The sequence below is a fragment of the Musca domestica genome, unplaced genomic scaffold (assembly GCF_030504385.1).
Source record: "Musca domestica strain aabys unplaced genomic scaffold, Musca_domestica.polishedcontigs.V.1.1 32, whole genome shotgun sequence".
Taxonomy (NCBI): Eukaryota; Metazoa; Arthropoda; class Insecta; order Diptera; family Muscidae; genus Musca; species Musca domestica.
This window is the reverse complement of record NW_026712311.1, coordinates 9,836,139-9,863,152: the sequence shown is the minus strand read 5'-3', so window position 1 is coordinate 9,863,152 and position 27,014 is coordinate 9,836,139. Positions and strand designations below refer to the sequence as shown.

Genomic DNA, 27,014 nt, shown 5'->3' with positions numbered 1-27,014 from the left:
TGAGCTTTATTTTCGTGTGAAAACAAATGGGAAAACATTAAAAATATTGCCGCCAGGTATTGCCAAGGATTGTCGTGATGATGCCACCACAAATGTACTTAGTATAGGCCCAACAACCAACCAGTCAGCCAGCCAGGCGTTGTACACCTTGAACGAATTTACAAATTACCTTGAATGCAATATGTAATTTTTTCTTGTTTTTGTTTGCTCCGCTCGCACATTACAACATCTACAAATGACAATTGTTAATGATCTACGAAGTGGAAATATTTATCAAAATGGCAGCTGCAAAAGGGAATTGGATTCTTAGCATTTCGTAGCAAATCGCGAAATCTAATTAAGATTTTTTTTGCGGAATTTATTTGCATCATAGGAAATTTCTCATGTAAAAGTTGTAATTTTGTAATGAATAATCGAAATACATACATTATTTATTGTCAGCATGTGAAATTCTTGTTACAAATCCCCCGAATATGTTCAAATACAATGAATGATTTTCTTTTTTATATTTTAGATTAATATAAGTTACAAATGGTTTTTGTAATGTAATTTGGTACAGCATGAGAGTTTTCACCTTTCAGTTAAGGATAAACAATTATTGTTTTGAACTTCCACTTCTTTCAAATAGCGGCTCAAAATGCATTGATTCCGTCGATAAATCGACTATCTAAAAAAAATACTACTGCTCGATGTCTAAAATGGCCAAATTTTTGTTAATTAAATATTTAGCTCTATTATATAAGGGTAATGTGTCTTTGTACATTTGTTTGTAACATGGAGAAGGAAGCGTGATAGACCCATAGTTACTTTTGAGGATCTTCATAGAATCACTTTCTGAGTCGATTTATGCATGCCAGTCCGTCTGTCCATGTATTTTTGTGAACAAAATGCAGGTCGCATTTATTATCCAATAGAGATGAAATTTTCCAAACAATATTTGCTTGTTTCGGATCAGATTTAGTTATAGCACCCATATATATTCAAACGATTTCGTGTTAATTAAGCACCATTGCATTGTCCTAAATTTTGGTACATCAGACCGAATTCGGTTAAGAAGCAAGTACAACAAATTCAGTTCAGATGTAGTTGTAGCTCCCATATATACGTTTCAGCCGATTTGGTGTATAAGTCCCTCTCATTCGTAATATGCATTCGATAACAATGACATTTGGTACCAGATATCAGATTTATCCCAGAAGTACATCTGCCAATTTTTATAAAGATCGGTTCAGATTTGGATATGGCTCCCAAATATATCTTCAACCGGTTAGTTGTGCATCAAATGACCAATATCAGTCTAGAAGAAAGTAAATCAAACTTTGGTGAAAATCGGTTCAGATATAGCTATAGCTTCCATATATATGTTTCATCCGATTTGGTGTTTAAGTCCCTCACATTCGTAATATACAGGATACAACTGCAACTGACTTCAGACTGCTGTCATTTCTAAGCCCCTGTTAAAATTATCCCAGTCACAGCTCATTAAATTGTTTACAAGCGTACAAAAGCATTCTAGTGAGAATTTTCCAAGAAAAAAGTTATTCATGATGGAATTCAAGTGTGATAGTGTGATTTCTTTATATTTGGCTTGAAAACCACAAGTGGCCGAAAAACGGCTCGTGAGCTGAACATATCGCAATATTCGGAAAATATTGAAAAATGAGCTCGGGTTGAAGTCATTGAAATTCCAAAAAGTCCAAGAACTTACACCGCAACAGAAAGAAAATAGACTCAAAAGAGCTAAAGAGTTGCTTCGCTTGGCCGAAAGTGGTGAACTGCCGAGTTTGGTTTTCTCCGATGAGAAAACATTCGTTGTCCAGCAGTTTGTAACCAAACCATGGTGATGGTGTGGGCTGCCATAAGAGCTGGTGGTCGCACTTTGCTCGTATTAATCGACCTTGGCACAGAATAAATGCCGAATGTTATCGCGAAAATATTCTGGAGCCTTGGGCACTCAAACATTTTGTCCGCAGACCTTGGACATTCCAACAGGACTCAGCACCCTCGCACTCAGCACGCGCCACCCAAGAATGGTTACAAAATGAGGTTCCTCGCTTCATTTCCAGCGCACAATGACCACCAAAATCTCCGGATACCAATCCGCTGGACTGGAGTATTTTTGGAAACCAAGGTTGGCACTAAAAAATACCAAAGTGTCGATCACCTGAAGAATGCGCTTAACCGGGAATGGGCCAAAATACCGCAGAGCAACATTCGAGTTGCATGTGACGGTTTCATTGGCCGTTTGAGGGCTATAATTCGTGCCAAAGGTGACCAATTCGAACAAATCTTAACTTATTCTAAACTTAGATGCTATTTCTGGAGTTTTTTACTTTCATTTAATAAAATTAAAAAAAAAATTAAAAACTATGGTATTTGACTTTGTTGCAGTTTTTTTATCTCACCCTGTACATTCGATAACAATGATATTTGGTACCAGATATTTTATAGACCTCAGAAATAATCATATATTAGTTCTCTCTGATATATAAGTTCCCTACGTATTCAAAAAATTGGCACTGCGGCGAAATTTCTTCCACTTTGAAATTATTATAAAATTCATAACAATTTCAAATTCGACTTCACGTCAAAAAGTCAAAATTGTCATAGGTATAATTTTATAATCACACCCACATGCCAATTTTAATTGTTTTCAATATCTTGTACAATTTTTAAACACCATTCAAAAAATTCTATATTGAGTTGAAAGTATAAGACGAGCCTTCTTTAAGATCAGAGGAAAAGTGTATATTTTACTTTGAATTTATTTATGCCTTTGCTATTGAAAATTCTCCTAAAAAAAAGAAAAGAAAATTACTAATCTCTGATAACATGTTCTATATGCATATTTCATAAAAATTTCAAAATATATTTAGATTCGAAAAATATTGTCAATCTATTTTTAAAAATTAATTTTTATTTGGTTTCGTTACTACTTTACTATAGAGATGCCTTAAATAAGATTTGTGTATCAGAATACGTTAAAAGTGCAAAATATTTAAATAATACATTCACTAGTTTCTAATTGTATCTTATTTTTGTGTTTTATTTTAATGACTCAAATGAAATATTTGTATTTTTAAACTTTAAATAACCTATTTCTATACGTTTTTCTCTCTCTTTTTTTCCATAGACATTCTGGAGATGTCGGTGAAGAGATGCTGTACTTGGCTGTATATGGCAACAAACATATCTTATAAATTCTAAATCATTTAATTATTATGCTAATTTTATTTCTAAACTATAATAAAAATAAAAAATAAATTTATTAATTGTCAAATAAAATTTATTTCGTTTTAATCCATTTTTTAAGAAATTAACGTTGTTAGTTGAACTCAATGCACGTCTTCCTTAGGAAGCGCTATAGGAAATATGCATTTTTGAAACACCCAGTAATTACCGTACTTAATTTAATATATTCCAAAGCATACTTTAGGGAAGATAAATTAAAGCATTCCCTTACTTACATAAATGGACATTTGTTTTTATTTAGGCGCCGGAAAATATACTTTGAAAGTTGCCATATTTGATAATGAAGCAACAGGGTGACACATACATCCAATTTGCAGAGAGCTTTCTGCGAATTCTGTTCGCCTGGTATATTGGATTTTACACTCTTTGAGGAAATCAAAATTAAAAAAATGCAAAAATCAACTTTCGCCGAGTAAAGGACCCCACCAAGCCGACCAAAATTGTTGATTTACCACATTTTTCATCCTTCTTTTTTGGATAATGTCATTTAATTAAATAAAAACACAAGAATATGGAATTATTGTTTAATTATTTATTTAATTTGTCTTAATTAAAGTAACAAAATTCTTATTTTACATACCAAACCCCCACCCCATCATAAGGCAAAATATTATTAACAAATAATATTTATCCTTATAAAATATTTAATAAACTTTCATTTTATTGAGTTATGATGCTGCAGCATTCTATTGCTATGGTTTCGATGAACCTTGAATGCACACACACAATCACATATTTTGTTAAGAAGGTATGTGTGGAATCTATCCTATATCTATGTTATTTTGTGTTGAAGAATATGGAATTTTCCTTTTAAACAATCTAAATATTATATTTTACACAATGTAATAACATATGTATGTATACATTTATTTGGCTTGTCCTAATGCATATTTGTGTAGATAGATTTGCAAAATGAAATTTATTCAGTTGTTGCTGTTGTTGTTGTTGCTTGCTCATTTTTGCTTGCCATTAATTGAAGACATATGCAGGTCGTTTTGTATGCAATAATCTTTGATTATGGGCAGTAATAATAATATTGTTCTTTTACAAAATTATTAAATTAAAATACTTCTTCTTCGGTATAGTTTTATATATATTTTATATAAAATGTACATACATACATACATACATAGATACATAAATAACTGAACAGACAAAATAACAAGCAAATATAGTTTGTTGTTCACTAAATACAATGCTTGAACTTAAATTGTAACAAATTTCTTTAAACCATTGTTTTAGTTTAACAAAACGAGAAGAGTACACAACTGCAATAAGAAAATGAAAATAAAACTACAATAAAAAACAAAAACATAAGAAATATAATTTTCTTGCAATTTAACACATTGACTTGGGAATAGAAAGGCAGGGAAGGGAAGGAGAGGGAGGGGGAGACAAGAAAAAGTGATGTTGTGTTTTGTTTTTCCTCTTGTTGAATTTAATTTCAACAAAACGAAAACTAGTACCACAACTCACAAGGAAATGGTAAAAATGTCAAAATGCAGCCACGCTGTATGTTCCAAACTAGTTAAACAGGCTGTCCCAAAATTAAGCAACATATGAGCATTACAGAAAAATTATGACATATCGAATGCCAATTTCAAATTTTTCAAATATAGCACTACGAATTTCAAATTTCGTAAGAAAAACAGTAGATTCGAAGATTCCATTAAAAATTTAAAAATCATTGAAAAATATAAATATATTTTAAATAAAAATATTTCAATTTAGATTAACTGTTTAATTTAGCCTTGCTTTCCTTAAAAAAATTGAAATTTGCAATTTTTCCATTTTTGAATTTTTAGTTTTAATTTTTCTGTAATCTCTCACAACAAATCGTGAGACCCTCTTATGTGTAATATTAGGTTTCTTTTTGTTGGGACATACATATGTAAGTCTCAGCTATGGCTGCATTTTCCTATGAAATATACATTTTGAAGAAATGTTATGTGTGTGTAATGTCTCCAAAGTGTGTGTGTGTGAGTGAGTGTTTGAGTGAATTGGATATCGCCGGTCTGTCTCCCCACATATAAGGATGTCAGTTTTTGCTGTTAAGTTGATGTTGTTGTTGTTTGCTTGAAATGAAATGAAAGAAGTTGTTGACGAAGCAGCAGCTATCGTACTCGTATATGTTGTGTAAGTTAATAACGAAGCTGGCAGCAAAAACTAACCCTTCACAGCATCTCCGTTTGATGGCATCATCAGCTCAAACTTCTGGCACGGTGCACTGTGTGCAGGTTTCCATTTCGGGTGTGAAATCCTCAATTTGTATGGTTGTCTCAAAGAAGTTGTAACGCATGTGAACAGCAGTGGTGGCTTCCTGCATTATTTTTTTGGGATCAGCACCTTCAGCTGCAAAGAAATTTAAAAAAAAAAAACGAAAAAACATATGAAAACAAATAACAAAGCAAAAAACAGAAAATAAAGGAAAACTAACAGAATATAATCATTAAAGATGCAAACAAAATGTAGACACCAACAGGTCAAGAGACAAGACGAAAAACATTCAGACAGGGGAAGAGAGGAAGATAGAAGGAGAGCGACACAAATAAATCAATATAAATGCTAAATGCAAATCTTCTGCATTACCTCCAGACAGTCAAGTTTTTATACTTCCCCGAAGCCTTGTTCAAGTCCCTGTGAAAAGGTGAAAGATGAGCAAAAGTTTGAAAATTCAATTCGTCGTCGCCAGCCAACAATCCTGCCAGCCAGTCAGACAAAGTCCAAAGCTTGTTACTTATTTTATTTGGCTATAATGCAAATTGCATTTTCGCACGTGTATGCCAAAGCCAACACAAATGTCAGAACACAGAATGCCGAACAACAAATTCTTCTTGAAAAACGTCTTACCAATATTTCTTAAGCACGGACTGCATCAGCGAAGGATAAACAGAAAGAGGACGAAGAAATCAACAAATAAAACAGTTACAGAAAACTATCTTTTGCCAAAATTGTCGGAGATGTTTTCTTTTCCCCTCCCTTTTCTGCAAAGCAAGACAAACCAAATGGATGTTATATTTTTCACTTTATCCCAGAGTTAGTAGTTGCATTCAGATCATTTGCATAAACAGATCCCAAAATAATGCAGCTCCATGTTCAGTGTAAATAAACTGAATAAAAATAACTCAGGTTCATTAACGCCATTGACTAGTTTCTTACAACGATTGTGGTTTTTAATTTAGAATTTTTTACGGGTGTGAAAAAAATTAAGAAAAAAGTGAAATACATTAGCTCCCTTTTAGTAGAGGTGCTGTGAACACTTGAATGTAATGCAGAAACGAAATTAAGCTATTAGCTGGGTCAAAAATATATTTATACCCTACACCACAAGGTGGGCAGCGTATTATGTCTATGTGCATTTGTTAGTAACAGGCAAAGGGAAACGAGATAGACCCATAGTTCCTTTTGATAATCTTCATAGAATCACATTCTGAGTCGATTTATGCAGGTCCATCCGTCCATCTGTCTGTTCAAACAGGTCGCATTTATTGCCCGATCCAGATGAAATTTTGCAAAAGTCATTTCTTTGAACCAAGGACGAACCCTTTTGATATTGGGTTAAATAATCGGTTAAAATTTAGATAAAGCTTCCATATATATCTTCGTCCGATTTGCCTTTTATTGTGCACCAAACGTGTAATATTAGCATATACGACCAAATTAAGTCTGGACATAGTATGCCAAATTTGATCGAAATCGTTTCAGATATAGAAATAGTTCTCATATACACCTAAGTCTGTTTTTACACGGTAGATTGGTTCCAGAAGAAGCCGTGTAAAAAAAAACCGTGTAAAAAAGACATTGATTTTATGGGTGATTTGTTCCTAATTTCTAAAACCTATTACAATTAGTGAAAAACAAGAATTTTTAAGAACAAGAATTCATGTCTATTTTATTAAATCAAATATATAATGCTTGTGCTATTCACATTTGCTTTGACCAGTAAAAAATGTTTGTACGCGCTAAAGGGGAATTCACTTAAATCTTTAAGCTTGTGTTCGCAAACTATTGATACTATCGATGGTTTCAGACTTTTTTCTTTCATAAATACTTTTTTTGTGATGAACATACTTCGCAAAAATTAAATTTGACAAAAAAAATTTAAGTACATAAAATTTCAAATCGTGCTAAATGGAATAAAATCGTGTAAAAAAATTAAAAATATTCAATTTTCAAACCGTGTTATATCAAAACCGTGTACAAAAAGACCGTGTAAAAACAGACTTAGGTGTATATTGATCATCCGATTTGATATTTTTGTTCCCGATTTGATATTTTTGTCCTTCGCAGCCGTAATATGCACTTTGTAACAACTATATTTGGGGAAATATATCAATCACAACACAGAATTACCTTTCCAAATTTTATCGAGATCGGTTCAGATTTGGATATAGCTCTCATATATCTTCGTCCGGTTTAAATTTCGTTGTGCACATAACATGCAATATTTGCCCAAATGGGATGGAATTTGGCACTTACAACCAAATTGAGCCTAGAAACATGTATGTCAAATTTGGTGAAAATCGGTTCAGATGTATCCACAGCTTCACCTGATTTGGTTTATTTTTTTTATTTGTTATATGAGGTTTTACTAATTATGCAAAGCGGTATCATATATTAAAGTTGGACGAAATCCGCTTCAGGGCCGACCGTTTTACTGTCGGTCTAACCAGCTGGTGTGCCCGAAAACCCTCGAAGCGAGCATCCGATTTGGTCCAAACTTTACAAATCGTCATAATTTTACTAAATTTAGAGTACATTCGGAGATGGATAATATCAATTCACTTCTTCCGGTACCGCCTCAGTGAAAACTCACTTTGAAAAAAATAATAATTTTATATGGAGAGAATGGAATGCCCGAAATAGTTTAAACTTAGATTTAGTTGAGATGCGAATGTGGACAATATTGGACCAACCCTTCTAGTTACCTCCCCCACACTAATTCGAAATTTTTAATAATAATAAGACTCATCAAATGTGATACGATTCCGATTTTCCTCAAACTTTGTCCATCCACATATTTCTAATTATAATAAATTAAGTGTTCCCTCCTTTCTGGTACCTCGGTCCACTCACCTACTCATCACCTCCCTACAAAAGTTAAAAATGTTTGCGTGAAAATACTTAAAAATCTCGTCTCATGAAAATAGCAATATTTAAATTATATTTAGTCTAGATGCAATGGGAAACATTGGTCCACAAATGGTCATCATTTTAAAAATAATAACGAATAATACTAAAAAGAGTGGCCGATTTTGAAAATATTTTTGCACCTGACCTCTTTCTGATTTTATATTGGATATATAATTTGGACTTTTAAATCGATGTTCTCATTTGATAAATTTTTACTATTAATATGGGATATTTTCATGTTTGAAAATACTATATAAGGCACAAGGCAAATAATTGTTATTCACTTGTCAATGCCGGTCACACATGATGTTCCGTGTGGGTTACGAAGATACAGACTTGCTACTACAGCCGTCTTGCCAAAGGGTAGATAGAGATTTTATTAATCATTTTCTGTCCTCCGACAAAAATAATCGTTAGCTGGGAATATTTTTTTTTTAATTTTGTTAGCCAGTCATAGGATTTGCATAGGAGTTTTGGCTCGGAGCTTCAGCACGCTTTTCCGCAGTAGTTTCGGCTCTTTGAACCGTGTAGCTCAAATATTGGTAGTGAAATAGAGATAGTGGTAAACCGTAGTGCTTGTGAGAATAGTTTCCTAGCCATAGTAACCTAAACCCAGCTAAACCCAGACATACACGCAAGAAGCTGCCGAATCCGAACGAGCCCCCATCCATCTGTGAAGGCCTAGACATCGGCTCCCGACATACCCACAGAATTCCGATCCATCTTAGGAGGTCTGGACATCTGCTGCCGAACATAGCACCCGTGAACTGCCGAACAAGAACACCTAAGACGACCCGGAAATCTTCACCCAAGTATATCTGCAGTGAACGGCTGTCCTCAAACGATTATACCACGACTCCCAAACTTGCCTACGACGATTTGTACATCAACATCCCAACCATTTACAAAGTAAAACCCTGATCATCTGCCTCTCAGCTCGATGACTATTCATTGCAGTTCCCGATTTCCATCAAATCGTCAACATATCGTACGCCGACGTCACTCCGTACACAAACATCGTATATCCTGAATACATTCAACCCGTCGACAATTGACGACCAAAGTTCCCGATTACGTTTCTATCGTCAATATCCTGAACGCCAACATTTGCCGAACATAAATATCGTACTTTTAGATCTCCCGCACCAATCAATATCTAGCGATAATCCACAAGTTCCCGATTTGTCAACATCTAACGGGCACCCACGCATCGTCTTTTAATACCACTTCACATCAACCACTCGAGTATCAACCGTTAACAACACGACATCGCACCCGATTGTGCACGATTCTTTCAACCTCTTGCCTACGAGACATCGTTAACGTTGAATTCCCGATCATCAACTGAAAGACTCTTCTTTCAATTCCCGAGTACCTCCGAAGCCCATTCGCCAATGCAAGTGGATTGTATTTAGTATTTAAATCAAACAAACACGTGATGCCCCAGGAAAGGGAGAAATCTACCCTTCTTATTTCATAAGGTTTAGTGGGTCGATATGGAGACTCTGGATGCAGCTGAGGTTACCTCACTACGCCGACGAGATTACCACCTGACAGTTTAAATAATAAATAAATAATATTTAAATTTTAAGTATTTAAATATGTTAAAACATATCGTTAACCATTAGTATGCCGTTACCGGTGGCAACATTGCACATTTTCTGCAAAAAGTTAACAGCTATCGACAATAAGATCCGTACCGATATCAATAATTTTCTGGCGTATATTAACATTTAACACAATATTTTAAGAAATTTAATAAAAATTCAACTTTCCAAAAATACATTTCTAATTTTTCCATTTTTAAACTGACCTTCTGTAAAAATATCCACTGGGGATAATTTACAATTTTAAAGTTTCGAATGAATACAAACAAAACTTTTTGTTCAAATATTATCTTAAGCGTCCAAAAACCATTCATTCGTTCATAACCGAAATTCAGATTTAAGATATGGCATAGCAGACAACTAACTTTTGAACTTTTTTTCCAGAAGCTCTATACAGAATTCACCATTATTTATTTTTTTTTTTTTTTCATTTTTTTAAATGAGTTTGTACCTGAAATAGCAAAATTGCATTGCCACAACCATACACAAAATATTAGACAAAATCGTATCCTTGCTTTGGTTCCAACATCTATTTCAAATGACTAACGCTCGAGTTGAAGCAAAAGTTGAAGTTATAGTCAAATAACAAAGAAAACGAAAACAAAAAAAAATCGAATGGAGAGAAAACAAACCAAGGTTAGCAGAAAGCACCACCCAAGGTGTTCAGTTCACCAATACGCCGGGTATGTTCACAAATTGTAATATTTTACAAGTTTTGCCTGAAAAAATTTGCTTAAATGCTCCGCTTGGGAATCCTTGCACTCCTACTAGAGTTTTTTTTTTTTCTGTTAGAAATTTAAATCGTCTTCGTTTTTTATTTCGACTCGTCGAAAACAAATCCAGAAAAAGTGGATATTTTTGAAAGTTATTTATGGTTATAGGAAGTTGGGTTCCAAACTTGCACACAGCTAGATTTTCTAAAACTTTCAACAACAACAAAAGGACAAGCAAAAACTTCACAAGGTGCTACCACTGGGAGACAAGACAAGTTCCTTTAACGTTTTATGAAAGCGAAATGATAAATGTGGAACGGATGCTGCTGGAGAACATCTCAAGTCATGTGGAAAGGAAAAGTTGTGGGATTTATTTTCACTTCGAAATTTATTGTTTGAAATTTGAGGGAATTTTTTCAAACCCCCCATATAAAATTATAAAAAAAGAATAAACTTTAAAAAATATCATTTAAAGGGACAATGGCTGCAATGCGGCCATGGCAATTAGGAAAAGTTGTAGAGCCCAGCCAATGCTGCATCTTCTTCGCCAAAAGCAACAGCAACACACCAACAACATCTCATCTGAGCAACCCAAACTATCACAACAATAACGACAACGATAACATCCTTATTAGAGTTTAACTTTGAAGTATTTGAAATTAAGTTAAGTTGTAGAAAGCCAATAAACCATAATGAGCCGAGTTTTAACTGAGTTTCGAGGAGTGGAATGCAACACAGGGCAACGCAACACAACGTGGCACAGAACAGAATTGCACAACAGCACAACACAATACAAATACTCAAATACAAATAAAACTAACAATAATCAGCAGTAAAATTGCTCATGTTGCTGTTGTGGCTCGAACTGATGTGCCCAATGCCCGATGTTGTTGTTGTTGATGATCATGACCAGCATCATCATTACTCTCCTAATTATTATTATTATTTAGGAGTTCATGGCGAAAAGAAATATGGACAAACAAAATAATGCCATGCAAAACTCTAGGACCCAACAGCAATGCAATTCTCATAGTTTCCAGATAATAACAAAAAAGTTAACAATTTTAAATTAAGTTGTACTCCCACAGCCAAAATTTTCAGTTGTTGTTTTCATTTTGAGAAAAAAAAAAACAAAATTCTTTTTTGGGGTGATACGTTTTTTGCGAACTGAAGAATTATGTGTTGCCTAAAATCATGTTTAAGAGTGTGTGCAACTTGTCTGTTGTATGAGCAATGGGCCAACACATTGTGTGTCCAACCAAATTCGAAACTCCTTTACAATTAAAAACATCCACCAAACAAAGTTTATCATCTCTGCTGAGTCACTACTATCAGCATGTTTTCGTTACAGACCAGCATCAGCAGGACAATACGCCAAACCCGACACCATAATCAAAGGCATCGTTATGAACGTCATCATGGTTGTCGGTATGGTCGCCTTCGATGGAGGCAACAACAGCAACACCGTGCACACACCATCAGCTTCCACTGGAATGAACCAACATTCCATCCTGCATCCTACAGAATGCAAACGCATCGTCGTTTCTATGGACATTGGGTATTATTTTAAATACAAAACTTTATATGAAAAACACTTTTGTATGCAATTCTCTCTCATAGGGGTATCTATGAATTTATTTCAAATCCCAGGCACTCGCACGCACACACAAACACTACAGCATACTCCACCCCACCTCCACCGACATAGAAATGTTTTGTCGTGCCGAAAATTTGGTTAAATGTGCGGGTGTAGCCGCACAAACAATCGCCACCTGTGGTGCTGCGTGGAGTAGTCCCGGACAGACGATCTCAACAACGAAACGTGCAACCTCATTTAATTTGTTGGAATATTGTCTCTTTATTTGGCAGAGGTGGGAAAATTGAACAACTTGTTTTAGCGTTTGTGTTTAACTGTTGTTTTAAACTGAAGTATTTTCTGGTCCGGCATTTGGGATACCTTCCCAATTTTTGGGTAGCATTCGCTGTACCCTCAGCTGTGTGTTCCATGAGTTAAACAAAAACGCTTCATGAAAATAAAAACTTTGCAATTTAAACGGAAATTAGCCCAAATTATGTGCATTGTCGTTTTGGGTACAACAATTGTGACAATGGCTATGGCGATGACGACGATGATGAGGATGTGGATGTTGATGATGACGACGACGACAATGTTCATGTTAATGTTTCCTCGACTGGCTATGCCTTTATTTGTCCTTTTGTTTGATCGCTTTGTATGCTGAGCAATTATCAGTCATGCATTTATTTGTGTTTCCTTAAAACTGAGTTGAACGAAATGAAAATCGTCGCATATTTGATACATCGATGACTTCATTAAATAGTTATTGGATTTTCAAAAATGGAAAATGGGCATTATCATACCCTCCTATATGAGGGAAAATTGCTTAGAAGCTTAAGAGTAGTAGGGTTTTAAATTAACTCTCATAACCCCAAAATTTATTTATTTTTAGAAAATTATAATATGGGATGAAACTTATAAATGGTAGCTATAGCTGCATCTTAACCGATTTTCACCAAATTTGACATACATGTTTTGAGGCTAGGTTTAAAATTCTATACTATTTGGTCAATATTACATATTTGGCGAATATAATACTTGAAAGAGGACGAAGATATATTTGCGAGCTATAGCCAACTCTAAACCGATTTCGTTAAATAAAAATGAGTTTTAAACCAGAAAATCTGCCGAGTTTAAAAAAAAACCTCAAGCAGCCTTAAACGCAATTCTAAACATCCCTCCGGTCGAACTTAGTATACAGTACCGGGCTGCACGAGGTGCGATAGGGCTGTTCGAGTAAAATATACTGCAAGCTATACGACAGGTTAGTTCTAACTAGCTGGACTTTCTGGGGGCAGAATTCAACTTAAACTCTCATGAACGGAACAGCGATTACATATCTCCAACCATGACGATTGACAGGATTGAAATACTGATTTCAAGTAGGGATGAATGTAACCAACCTACCTATAACCGATATACAGACGGATCGAAGATAGAAGAAGGCAAAGAGTTCGGAGCATTCTGTGAGTAACTAGGAATCGCTCATTTCTACAAGTTGCATGGAAAGTGCTGTATTTTCTTCAAGTTGAGTGTTTTTTAAAGCTAAAGAATTTTCCAAAATCAATTTCGATGCAGCCTTGAAGTGTACAACAGCTCTGGGAAATCTATACACTACTATCCGGCTTTGCTGGGTACCTGGTCATTGTAATATTAAAATATGAATTGAGAAGAATGGGCTCGCAGTCAACCGATCTTGAAGTCGCCGGCATCTGAAGTCCCCTTCTTTGTCGTTTTAACAGAGCATTAGAACTCCTCTTCAGCGAGAAAGCCAAAGTGTGCTGGTACAGCGAACTACGGTGCAAGATATTAAAACAAATCTGACCAGATATCTCCTAGCGTAGAACTCAGTCTCAACTAAGCATGCAAAAATCAATGTTAAGGATCCCAATAGGGATAACTCAAAATGGGATACTAGCAAGGTTGGCACTAAAAAATACCAAATTGTCGATCACCTCAAGCAAGCGCTTTGCCAGGAAGTGGCCCATTCGAACAAATCTTAACTTATTCTCAAATTTGATGTTATTTTCAACATTTTTGCTTTCACAATAAAATTAAATAAAAATGTAAAAATTATGGCGTTTGACTTAGTTGCAGTTTTTTTATCTCATCCTGCAAATTCTTCCATTTTCTTAAATTTTCAAAAATTTTTTATATATATATATTTTTTTTTGAGGTTGTTACAAGCAGCAGAAAAACATGTTGTTAGAAGCTGAGGACGGAAATTACAATAGTATGGGTGCTTTTTATACCCTACAACACTATGTGTTGGGGGTATTATAAGTTTGATTGGGCCAGAATTTATGTAACACCTCGAAATATTGGTTTCCCATATAGGAAAGTATATATGGATCTTCCTAGCTCGCCGAGCTGAGTCGATCTAGCCATGTATGTCCGTCCGTCCGTCTGTCCATGTTAATTTGTAATCACTCTACAGGTCGCAATTATGACCCGATCCTTACGAAATTTTGCACGAAGGTTGGGTTAGGGTCAGAATAGAAGCCTATTTCTTTTGGAGATGATCGCCAAATGTTTAGGGGTTGAAATGGACCAAATACTGAAAAAATATCGGATTTTGCAGTAGCTATACAAGTCGCAATTTTAGACCAATCAACACGGAATTTCGTATGTAGCTAAAGTTTAGGGCGGGGAAGAAGCCTACCAATTTGGGTGGTGATCGGATAATATTTAGCGGGTAAAATAGACCATATCTTTTGAGTTGAAAGAATTCAACATTTTTCATTAAACCGCGAATATTTTAAATCCCGGCGAAATCACGAAGCCATGACAAGGTTACTTCTGACCTTTACATTGATGTTAACATCCAACAAATCGGATATATAGCAAAATATGTGCGATATACATGTCTATCAAAGAAGATATGCTTGAAAGATCTCATATATGTCGAGAACGGCTGAACTGATTTCGACAGTTCTCATTAATTCAGAATGGCCTCTTGGCAGGAAACAAAAAACCTCTAAAAAAAAAAAGGCATAAAAATATCTCTCTAAAGATGAAAATATTGATTTTGTAACATTTTCTCATATTTTTTTCAATTTTGTCACATTTTTGGCATATTTTCATTTTGAATTAAAAAAAACTGCAAAATTGTCAGCAGGTCGTAATTATTGCCCGATCCTCACGCACATTTGAATGGGGGTTACGGGCATTGCAAAAAGCCAAGCAGTTTTGGATGGCCATCCAAAAATATTCAATGTGTGAAATAGTTTGCCAACTTTTGTAGACAAAATACGAAAATGTTCATTCCAGTGACTTTTTGGAGAATTCACAAATACAGGAAAGACGCACTTCTGACTATTTCGTTAACGCTGATTTCGTTGAAGAATATAGTCAAATGTCTGTGTCTCATATAGATGCGTTTCAGTCAAAAACCAATAATAAATGTAAATATTTTGCCACTCCTGAAAGATTATAGGTCTTTGGAAAACATTGGTTCCAGATCTAGGAAGACCATTTACGTGCAACATCTTCCAATAAATTGGAAATGAGCAAATTAGTTAAAGTTGCTATTATTCGAAAATTAGAGAACGAAACCTGATGGTTTTCTTTTATTATTTGTCACAATATCTTGTGGAATTCTTTCGAGTATCTCGCATATATAAACTGTATCATTATAGTGTTGTAGGGTATTCAACGGTCGGCCCCCCTCGACTGTAGCCTTTGCTTACTTGTTTTCTTCTCAAATCTGTAAAACACCAATTACTAAATTACTGCCAATTTGATTGGGAAATTCTGTTGAACCCATCAAAATTGCTGAATATATAACAGAAGCGCAGAAAATTAGACAGACAGCAATACCAATATTCAAAATATTGCGAGTTTCATCCTGATTTTAAAATTTTAATACCATTTTCCACCATTCAAGAACATCTAAACTTTTTCTCCCTACTCCCATAATTTTTTTAATTCCAATATCACTTCCCTTAGCAAACTTTAACTTTTTGTTCACACTTTTCCTCCCAAATGCCTCTGCCTCTAATAATTTTGATAACATGAACGCATACACACAACACCACGACATAATGCTACACAATCATATTACACTCAATTTACATTGGAGTAAACATTCACCGAATTGATCAGCAACATTTGACCAACAACATTTTAAATGTGAATGCAAAATTAAATGAAATTACACGATAACAAGTAACAATCATTAGCATTGTATGTACGGCACACGGCCAAGGAGTATCAAACACCATCTCCCCCCAGCCAGCCAATGTGAACAAGTTCATTTGCACAAACGCACATCCACCACATCCTCCACACATGTTCGATTCATAATTACACAGCTAAATATATGAATGTATTTTGGAAATTATAAATGCAATAATGATAAGAAATGAAATTAGCAGCAACAAACAAATGAGGGGCATATGAGCTCGGCTCGTTCACTGAGGATGGGAAATTTGAAATGTGTACTTTTAAGTGAAATTCAAAAAAAAAGACAAGTAAAATAGCTGTAAATTCGGCAGGGTCGAGCTTTTAATACCCTCCACCATTTGGAATGAATTTAGAAAATTAAAAAAAAATAAAATCCGTTAAAAATTCTGTTAAAATCTTAAAAATACCGAATGTAGCCGTATGCATATGACGAATATTCAAATGTGAATCTTAAAAAAAAAATCGGTGAAAAATGTAGCTAAAATCATCAAAATGCCGAATATAGGGAGGTGGGGGCTGTACCAAAACGTGGACCTACATGGCCCAGAAATTTCCACAGACGGACGGACATCGCTAAATCTACATAGAATTTTATTCTGATCAAGAATATATACACTTTGTGGCGTTTAAAATTTATGCTTCGGAAATAACAAACTAAATACACCCTCCATACTATGGTGAAGGGTATAAAAATGAAACTGAAAAGAAGGATATATAGCAGACTACCTAAAATGAAGTTTTCTGATACACAGTACATATTGACAAATTTGTCTAAATCCTATACAAATCATAAAATCGAAATCGAAGACAAAAAAAAATATTCCCATTAGTAACATAGTACCACTAAAAGGTACAATCTCCCAAACATTCACCATCTCCATCACACAAACAAAAAACAATACTTAGGGCGAATAACAATTAAACAACAATGGATTCGCTGTTCTATCCCCCCAACAAAACACTTGTTGTTGCGATAAACCTCTTGCAATCGATTCTAGCGGCAATCCTTGGAGACACAAAACAAATTCGAACAATTTTTAAAATTCCCCCAAACTCTAGCGAATAAAACAGCCGCAATTCCTGCATGCTCATTTACATACGTACATATGTACGTATGTGTGTGTTTTCTTTAACAACCGAACAATATGAAATGATTAAGTGAGTATGCTCACGGCCGTTTATGGATTTGCCGTATAAATACACGGAGTACATGTGTAGGAAAAATCCAACACCATACGGCAATGGGTAAGAGATTTTACATGTCTACCTTGTGGGAATTCGAGGTTGTGATAGAACGCGTGGTTGTGTCTCCTGCCAGATTTGTTTGTGTGTGTGTTTGTACTTACCAATTGCCAAGTGAACAGATAACGCCACTTTATTAATGCTCAGAGCCCAAATACGCAAATTATGAACACGCTGTACACCCTCGATTTGTTGGAAAATGTTAAGAACTTCCGCATAATGCAAATAGCTTGGTGTACCCTCCATGAGGACCTAACTCCATGCAATCAGGCACACGTTTATAACAACAGCAAAAACAAAATAGGGGTAGGCCGGAGTCCAGTGGTGTGAGCGACAATCAGCAGCAGCGGCGGCGTCGGGTACGGCAGGAGGTCAGAGGACGCACACACATTGTATATTTATCATTTTTAACCGCAGGCGATGACAGTTCAAACACCGAGACGTGTGTTTGTGCGATGAGAAGTTTTTCGCAATTCACAATTCCAAAGGTACCAGGGTAGAGACAACATCATCCAGGACAGCAGAGAAATCATAATGGAAACATGAAACGAAATAGAAAAAAGCAAAAAAAAAAACGCAAATCAGAAATCGTTCACAAAAAATAATCAGACAAAACAAGTTGTGCTTTTATGTCGGCGTTCTGTTCTAAATTCAAACAATAAAATAAATAAATAATTTGCAGTTGTCACTGATGGAGGTGTTGTTATTGCCGTTGTTGTTGTTATTGTTCAGTTTTTGTGGGCAACATTACGGCAGCAACAAGATCAAATTACAAAATAAGCTTTGCAAATTTCGAAATTCAAATCTCTGGTGGAGCGATTTATTTCCATGCCACAGGAAAGGGAAACACAGAAACCGAACAGAAATAAAAACAAAAGAATAGACATTCCCAGTGTCGTAGATGGGAACGAATGTGAATTTTGGGTTGATGGATTTTGAAGTGAGAATATTTCTAATTTTTTCCAATAAAATCTAAATGTTTAATATTTCAAAGCAGAGGAGTCTTAAGATTTGCATAATTTTTGTGAGAGTAAATTAACTAAGGAATTTAATTTTTATAAAATTATAAGAATGGACAAAAATCTGGAAATATGTTTTTCTGCTGTTTTTCAAATTCAGGTTATATAAAAAGATTTATATGTTTTCATAATGAGAACTTTTAGCAACATGATACAGTGTTGTGTAAATTTAGCTCATAGTTCTGCACAGAGTGAGATCAAAAAAACTGCAACCAACTTCAGATTGCTATCATTTCTAAGCCACTCGACTGACAGCAGTTAAAATTATTCCAGTGACAGCTCACTATATTGTTTACAAGCGTACAAAAGCATTTTGGTAAGAATTTCCCAGAAAAAAGTTATTCGTGATGGAATTCAAGCGTGATAGTGTGATTTCTTTATATTTGGCTGGAAAACCATAAGTGGCTATCGTTAGAGCACTCCAGCATTTAAATGTGAATAAATATTTTGTGTCTCGTACAATCGCTTGTTATCGTAGCGTAGCCCGACGTAAAAGAAATGGACGCAGGAAAACAGCAAGATCAGCAGAAATGGTTCGAAATATAAAGAAGCGACTTGATCGAACCCCGCGTCACATTGGCCGAAAATGACTCGTGAGCTAAACATATCACAATATTCCATTCCGCAAATATTGAAAAATGAGCTCGGGGTAAAGCCATTGAAATTCCAAAAAGAACAAGAACTTACACCGCAACTGAAAGAAAATAGACTCAAAATACCTAACGAGTTGCTTCGCTTGGCCGAAAGTTGTGAACTACCGAATTTGGTTTTCTTCGATAAGAAAACATTCGTTGTCCAGCAGTTTGTAAACAAACAAAATCACAGTGTTTACTTGCAAAGAGGCCAGCTGAAAATGTGCTCCTTCGGTTGGCCACCAAAACTCAAGCGCCGCGCGATGGTCGCTTTCCGCTCGTATTAATCTACCGTGGCATCTAAAAAATGCCGAATATTATCGCGAAAATATTCTGGAGGGTGTACTAAAGCCTTGAGCACGCAAACATTTTGGCCGCAGAAGCACATCGCACTCAGCACGCGCCAAACAAGAATGGTTACAAAATGAGGTTTATTTCCGGCGCACAACTGCCACCAAAGTCTCCGAATACCAATTCGTTGGACTATTGTGTCTGGAGTATTTTGGAAAGCAAGGTTGGCACTAAAAATACCAAAGTGTCGATCACCTCAAGCAAGCGCTTCGTCGGGAATGGGTCAAAATACCACAGAGCAACATTCGGGCAGCGTGTGACGGTTTCATTGAACGTTTGAAGGCCATAATTCGTGCCAAAGGTGACCAATTCGAACAAATCTAAACATATTCTAAAATTTGATTCTATTTCCGACATTTTTTGTTATCATTTAATAAAATTTAAAACAAGTAATCAAAGGATTACCCCTAGCATTTTGAACAGAGACATTTGCCCAATATTTACGCACTCCGTCGTGCTGTTATTTTATTTCACCTCTAAATATTATCCTATGACCATCAAAATTGAAAGACTTCTGCCAAGCCCTAAGCTCTAGCCCCACGACGATTGATCTATAACTGCGGCCTGTAGAGCAACTGCAAAATCAGGAAATTTTTCAGTTTTTGGCCCATTTCAACCCCTAAATATTAACCCCAATATCAACCCCTAAAAGCAATAGGCTTCTATTCTGGCCATAGCCCCACCTATATTCTAAATTTCGTGAAGATCGGGCCATAATTGCGACCTGTAGAGTGATTACAAATTAACATGGATCCATATATACTTCCCTATGTGGAACTCAATATTTTGAGGTGTTACATAAGTTTTGGCCGAATCAAACTTATAATACCCCACATAGTGTTGTAGGGCATAAAAATAAAAATTATGGCTTTTGACCAGTTTTTTATCTCACCCTGTATTATATATATCGTTCCATCTAATATGAATTTTTTTCTCCTATTCGGTTTGTGTTATTTTTGGTGCTATATGTAGCGTATACGTAACATATTTTCAAGCGTAAGGAAAACGTATACGTTCCATTAAACCAAATTGGTTTAAAATCATTTCATCAGATACTATAAAATCTCTAAGATTTCACAGATTCTTTCAAGTCGTTCGCTCTCTAATATGAAATAATTTCGCCGCACTCCATTACACCACAAATTATGGACGCAAAACAATGAACACAAAAACGAGCTAGCGACGAGATAAAATTAAATAAAAAAAGAAACAATAACTGAAAAACAGCAGCAGCGGTGGCAACGAAAAACGACAACTGAAATTTACATTTACGGAATATTTTATATCTAAAATGATAAATGAGTTGTTGTTTAGCCTCAGTGAAATGGGAAAAAATAATACAAAAACAACAACTGCAAAAATTATGGCATTCGGCGAGGTTCAAATCAAATGATGGCGTGATAGTACACACACATATAACCAAGTGGTGTGGGAGAGAGATGAGACGCAGAGAATTGTTTCCATCAGGAAAATTGTAAATAAATGCCATGGGATTTGAAACCATTAAACCACGAATGAAATCAATTAAGGGATATGAAACTAACCAAAGTGTTGGGCATAAAAAAAAAACACTTTTAGCAATTCAAACTTACCAGCAATGCATCCTTGATAATGGCAAAGGTTGTAAAGAGCACAATTATTGAAAAGACAAAAGTGCAAATGGGATCGGCCAATGACCATTCGGGTTTGAAGTATATAACCAAAGCGGCAATGAACACACCAACACTCTGAACCATATCACCAAGTACATGTATGTAAGCAGCTCGGACATTCATATTTTGAGCTTCTTTTCCAGCTTCGCCGCCATGGTGATGAGTGCCCACCGATGTCTCGGCCATAACAGCTGCCATTTCTGACCTGACTTCGCTAACCGAACGGGAATTCTGATATGAAAATGTTTGTAGACCTGCCGATGGTAATTCAGCATCTGGCAGAACACCGCCTTCCAGAGTCTCTGTTGGTGGTGTAGGGCAGACGACATGTGACCGACTACCATTTTCATTGACGAATTCTGGGAATGGTGATGATTTTTGGGCCGGTGTCAACGACATGTCGCTAGTATGGGTTGTTGATGATGTCTTGCCTTTCTTCTTCTTGCCACCATGGCTGTGACCCATTCCGCCACCATGACTGTGGCCGTGTTGCAGTTGAACGCCCATGCTGAAAAGAAGAGAAAAATGGTAAATAAATATCAGTTATAAACTTATTTAATTTATTAAAAATAGATATTGATATAATATTCTATGCATAGCAAATATAATTGTACTTGAAAAAGTACATTAGGGCGTATAATTACTAATTATCACTTATACGACACCATGCCACCGTTCTTCTCAATATCGGTTCACAATTCTTTCTGGTTAAAATCAATATAGGTGGAATCTTTTGTATGAATCTCTGTCTAACTTATTTCTATTAAAAGTTCATTGTATTAAATTTATTTATATCCATTTTTATACCCTACAACACTATGTATTGGCGAGTTTAATTGGACCAAAAGTTATGTAACACCTCAAAATATTGTTCAAAGATAAAGAATATTACATAACGATAACGCTACAGGTCTCACGAAATTTTGCATGGAGGTGGGGTTCAGGTCAGAATAGATGCCTATTATTTTTAGATATGATCGCAAAATTTTCAGGGGTTGAAAAATGTCCTGATTTTACAGTTTCTCTAAAGGTCACAATTATAGACCAATCGATTCGGAATTTTTCATGGGGCTTGAGTTTGGGACTGGGCAGAAGCATATCGTTTTGGACGGTCGTCGAATAATATTTAGTGAGTGAAATTTACCATAACTTTTATGTAAAAAAATTGCCATTCAACCGCGAGTATTTTTAATTCCAGTGAAAGAACAAATGCCCGAAAAAGTCACTTCTAGCCCTTACATTGATGCTTACATTCAAGATATCACATATATAGTAAAATAAGTAAAATCTCATACATCTCACCGAGCTGAGTCTATCTAGCTATGTATATCCGTCCGTCGGTCTGTCCGTCTGCACATATTAATTTGTAATCACGCTACATGTCGCAATTATGGCCCGATCCTCATGAAATTTAGCATGGAGGTGGGGTTTTGGTCAGAATAGAAGATGATCGAGATGGTCGCATAATATTTAGGGTTTGAAATGAACTAAATATTATAGACTAATCGATGCGGAAGTTAGCATGGGGCTAGAGCTTAGGGCTGGGAAGAAGCCTTCTAATTGATGGTCATCGGGTTATATTTTGTGGATGAATAGACCATAACATTTTTGTTAAATAAAAGTAAAATTTTCCATTAAACCGTGAATATTTTTAATTCCGGCGAAATCACAAATAGACGAAAAGGTCAATTCCCACCGTTACGTATGTATATATGCTAGACAAGCAAATCATATAGATGAGTCTAAATTTGGAGATGCAGAGGGGCCTCTTGCTTTTGAAGACGATTGCAAAATATTTAAGGGTTCAAATTAACCAAAAACAGAAAAATGTTCCTGACCACACAATTGAAACCAGTCGAAACGGAATTTTGCATGAGAAGAGAGTTTAGGACAGGGAAGAAGTTTAGCATTTTGAATGACCATTGGGTTATATTTAGCGTTAAAATGGACCACAATAACTGACAGCACGACGGAGTGCGTAAATATTGGGCAAATGTACATGTGCACAATGCTAATAGAAATATCTCGGCATGCTGCATGACATAATTTCAAAAGCGAAAAATTTGGATATAGGGGGGGCTTCTAACATATTGCAGTGTTGTTGGGTATCACATGGTCGGCCCCGCACGACTATAGGCTTTGCTTACTTGTTTTCTGATATATTTTGTGATTTTTTTTTTTCATAATTACTATCGCATGATTTTTTTTTTTTTTTTTTTAAATTTAACTCACAATATTGAATTTCACATTTTGTAATATTTTTTCAGCTGACAACACTATGTGTTGGGGCGTTTTATATTCATATCGCAATTACTTCGACTTTACAACATTAACCCTCTTCATTTGGTCAACAGCAATAGACTTCGCACCATTTGCAACCAAATACATGTTGAATGTGTTGCCCTTGTTCGGCACGTCAACTTTCAGGCCTTACCGCATAAGAAATGTAGCTGTCAGTCAGACAAAGTAAAATTGAACTTCACGAAAGGACAAGACAAGACATACATAAATAATGTTGAGGAATATGCTGGCCAACACTACACCGGAAGTAGCAAGTAAATAAAGTCCCATTTAAAGTTATGCAGATCGGAAATATAAAAATTTTCAATTTTTTCCCCAAACACTAGGGAAATATTTTTTCCAAGCCTATCCCAAGTTCCTAGTCGTTTGTCAAAGCTGCCTTTAAATGAACCACAAACAAAATGGGCGAGAATAAAAAGAGATAAATGAAACCGCTTTAAATGCAACCATTACTTTGTTTTCCGGGGAATTTGAGTTTTTGACAGTTGGTACTTTTTTCTCGCATTGTGACAGTTGAACATGAAAACTTGATGAGTTTGTGTGTGTATGTCAAATACTTGCGAAAATGTTTTGCTAGATTTACATACACATACATGCATATGAATGTGGGATTCTTTTGCTGCGGGTACGTATATGTTTACATATGTATGCATGTATGGGTTGTGGGGTGTCCATGTGCTCTTGTATTATTATTATTATTGTTGTTGTTGTGGTATTGTGAGTTTAGCACATTTATTGTTTATTCATATTCTCTAAGGGTGAATTTTTCACTCGTCCTGTCATTCGCTCGTTTGACTATGCGAACTGAGAAGAAGTTTTTACTTAACATGTCACAGCATGTCTGTTGGCGAAAAACAAAATACAAACGGCAGCAGGAAGGCCAACAGAAGACAGCCTTCTGTCTCTCTGTCTGCCTGCCAGCCTGTCTGTCTGTCTGTTTGTCTATCTATCTATCTGTGTACATGTGTTTTAGCTACCGGCTTTTATAAGAAGACTTTTCACTTCTTTTCAAAGAAAACTGACAATAATTCTTTAACTTGAACATGCAAAAACAACACACTCACACCGGGACAAAATGTTTGCATGACAGACGTCTGTGCGGTTGTTGTTGCTGCTTTTTTGTTTTTGCTCTCTTGTTTTATCGTCACTTATCTAAAGTTTTATTGTTGTTTATGCTTACTTTCTGATTATACGGTTTTTTCTCACTTCCACTACATTTCCTTAGCATACGTCGTTTTCAAGTGCAGGAACTGGAACTGTATCAGTGTGCATGTGTGTGTATGGGTTATTGCTTTTTCCTATTCCCACATTTGAGTTAGTGAGTGTTTGTTTGTGGTCTATTCTTGGTGTTTCAGTAGAAAAGTTGTTTGTTTCTCTCTACGCGTATGTGTGTGTGTGTTTGTGTGCTTGTTTACATCTGTATGTGTGTGGCTAAGGAAATTTATGTTCTTTGCCATATTTGACGACAATCGAACTTGTTGACTTTTCTTCTCCGTTGTTGTGTTGTGGTTGTCGTTTATCGTTCGTTCCATTGTTTGTTGGTTCTTTGGTCATGTGTGATGTGTTGCATGAGTAACGAGTTCTAGCTTCAGACACTCACCCACTCCCGATACAGTTACAACTAAAGTGCATGACAATTTCACTTTGTTATCACCGTCTTTTTTCTCTCTTGACATTTGTGTCGTTTTGTTGTTATTTGTTGTTTGAAAGAACTTGTTGTAGTTATTGCTGCTGTTGGCTGCTTATGGCAGACATGCATATTTAATGATCGTTTTTGTTGTTCCTTATGCGGTCTTCTATCATTACTTAAAAAAGTTTGAAACTAAATTGCATTTACCAAAAAATATACAAATCCAAAGTTTGAATCCATCATACGGAATGAAGTTGGCGGTAGTCGACATACGCGCGAACATATGTATGTGATGTTTGATTTCGCCATTAAGATTCCCCCTATTTAGTAGACAATAATAAAAAGTCCCGCTGTATTACCGTCATTAAATTTTGCTCATGCGGAATGTATTCACGGGATGACAAACAATATGCGATGGCAAACTTTTTCGCATATTTATGAGCCACAAAAGGATAATTGAAAGGGGAAATGCGTGACATAGACAACGATAATTTAAGTTGGAAATTGTCAACTTTTTTATGATTTCAATGCAATGAGAGAAATAGCAGTACTTACAGATAGTGGCACTCAGCGGACATGTTTCGAGTAAGAGACCAAAAAATGAGGCAGTTGTGTTTAGGAATTTTCAGTTATGTTATGCACTTAAAACGAAAACCTCTGAATCGCGAGAGCAACAAATACATAAATGTACATAAATAATAATGTTCCTAAATCTAATAAACATAAATTTGTGTAGGTCAAATTTTTTTTAAGGTTTGGATGTAATAGGTCTTTGAGTTGAAACGCCTCGCCCCAACAGGCTTCTAATCTACATAGGAGCTAAAAAGAAGCGCTTTAGTGCATGCACAATTATAATTTTTGAATTTTTATTAAAATTTCATGTCGAAGGATTTTATAACACATTTTTTTTGCATTTTGGGGATATTTAGGATATTTGGTACTTTCCACACAAACTGTCGGGATTAAAAAAATGTCTATGTCATTTCGAACATCATAATACAAATTTTTGAAGAGTAACTTCTCTTATAAAATGCGAAATTAGAGCAAGCTCTACATCAAATTTCAAACAGTTTTTACCAAAATAAAATATAAGAATGTGAATGTAGGATATAGCCGAGTACTTTGTTCGGTCAACATTTGGAATGCTATATAAGGCTATCGGCGTACACAATTAGGTCCACGTATAGCATATTATAAGATTTCTACTGATGCGAAAAGTGTCCCATCGAAATACAGAATTTTTAACGCTTTCTCTCTTTTTGGGCAAAATACGTTTATTGCCGAAGAGAGTATCCCATTTGGTCCGAAACGATTTCCCGATTTTCTTACAACTCCGCACATTAGAATACCACGACCACCACTACATCTAGATGGGTTAATTATGTCAACTTCTAACAAACGGTCGAAATTAAAAAAAGAAACAAAAACCTGATAGGAAGTGAAGAACATTTTCGACGAGGTTGGAGCTTTGTAAGGCGTACTATACGTATTTGCCGTAGATCATATGAGAAAATGGACAACATCTCCACCGAAAATTTCGAAACTTGAAAAATTAATTACTCTCATGAAATTCCAAATTAGAGCCCGATATTTCTGTAGAATTAAGATTTAAAGATCTAAATGTGGGTTATATCAGTTCCCTCTTTCTGGTAACAAAATTTCGCACAAATCCAAAATTGGATCCTGGAATTGAAATGGCAATTTCGCTCGGTTTTGTATTA

The 27,014-nt window shown here is 35.5% G+C and overlaps 1 protein-coding gene across 3 annotated transcripts in view; it reads right to left on the bottom strand.

Moving 5' to 3' along the window:
* Positions 1 to 3,764: 3,764 nt before the first annotated feature.
* LOC101897634 (proton-coupled zinc antiporter SLC30A2) overlaps positions 3,765 to 27,014 on the bottom strand; it is a 114,963-nt gene continuing 91,713 nt past the window's right edge. For all 3 annotated transcript variants that reach the window (XM_020036720.2, XM_011294198.3, XM_059125160.1), the window contains 3 exons: positions 21,303 to 21,870; positions 17,813 to 17,960; positions 3,765 to 5,604 (listed from right to left, as the gene is read on the bottom strand). In XM_020036720.2, the coding sequence (XP_019892279.2) occupies positions 5,459 to 5,604; positions 17,813 to 17,960; positions 21,303 to 21,870 (862 nt within the window). In that variant the 3' untranslated portion in view covers positions 3,765 to 5,458. The remainder of the gene's footprint in view (positions 5,605 to 17,812; positions 17,961 to 21,302; positions 21,871 to 27,014) is intronic.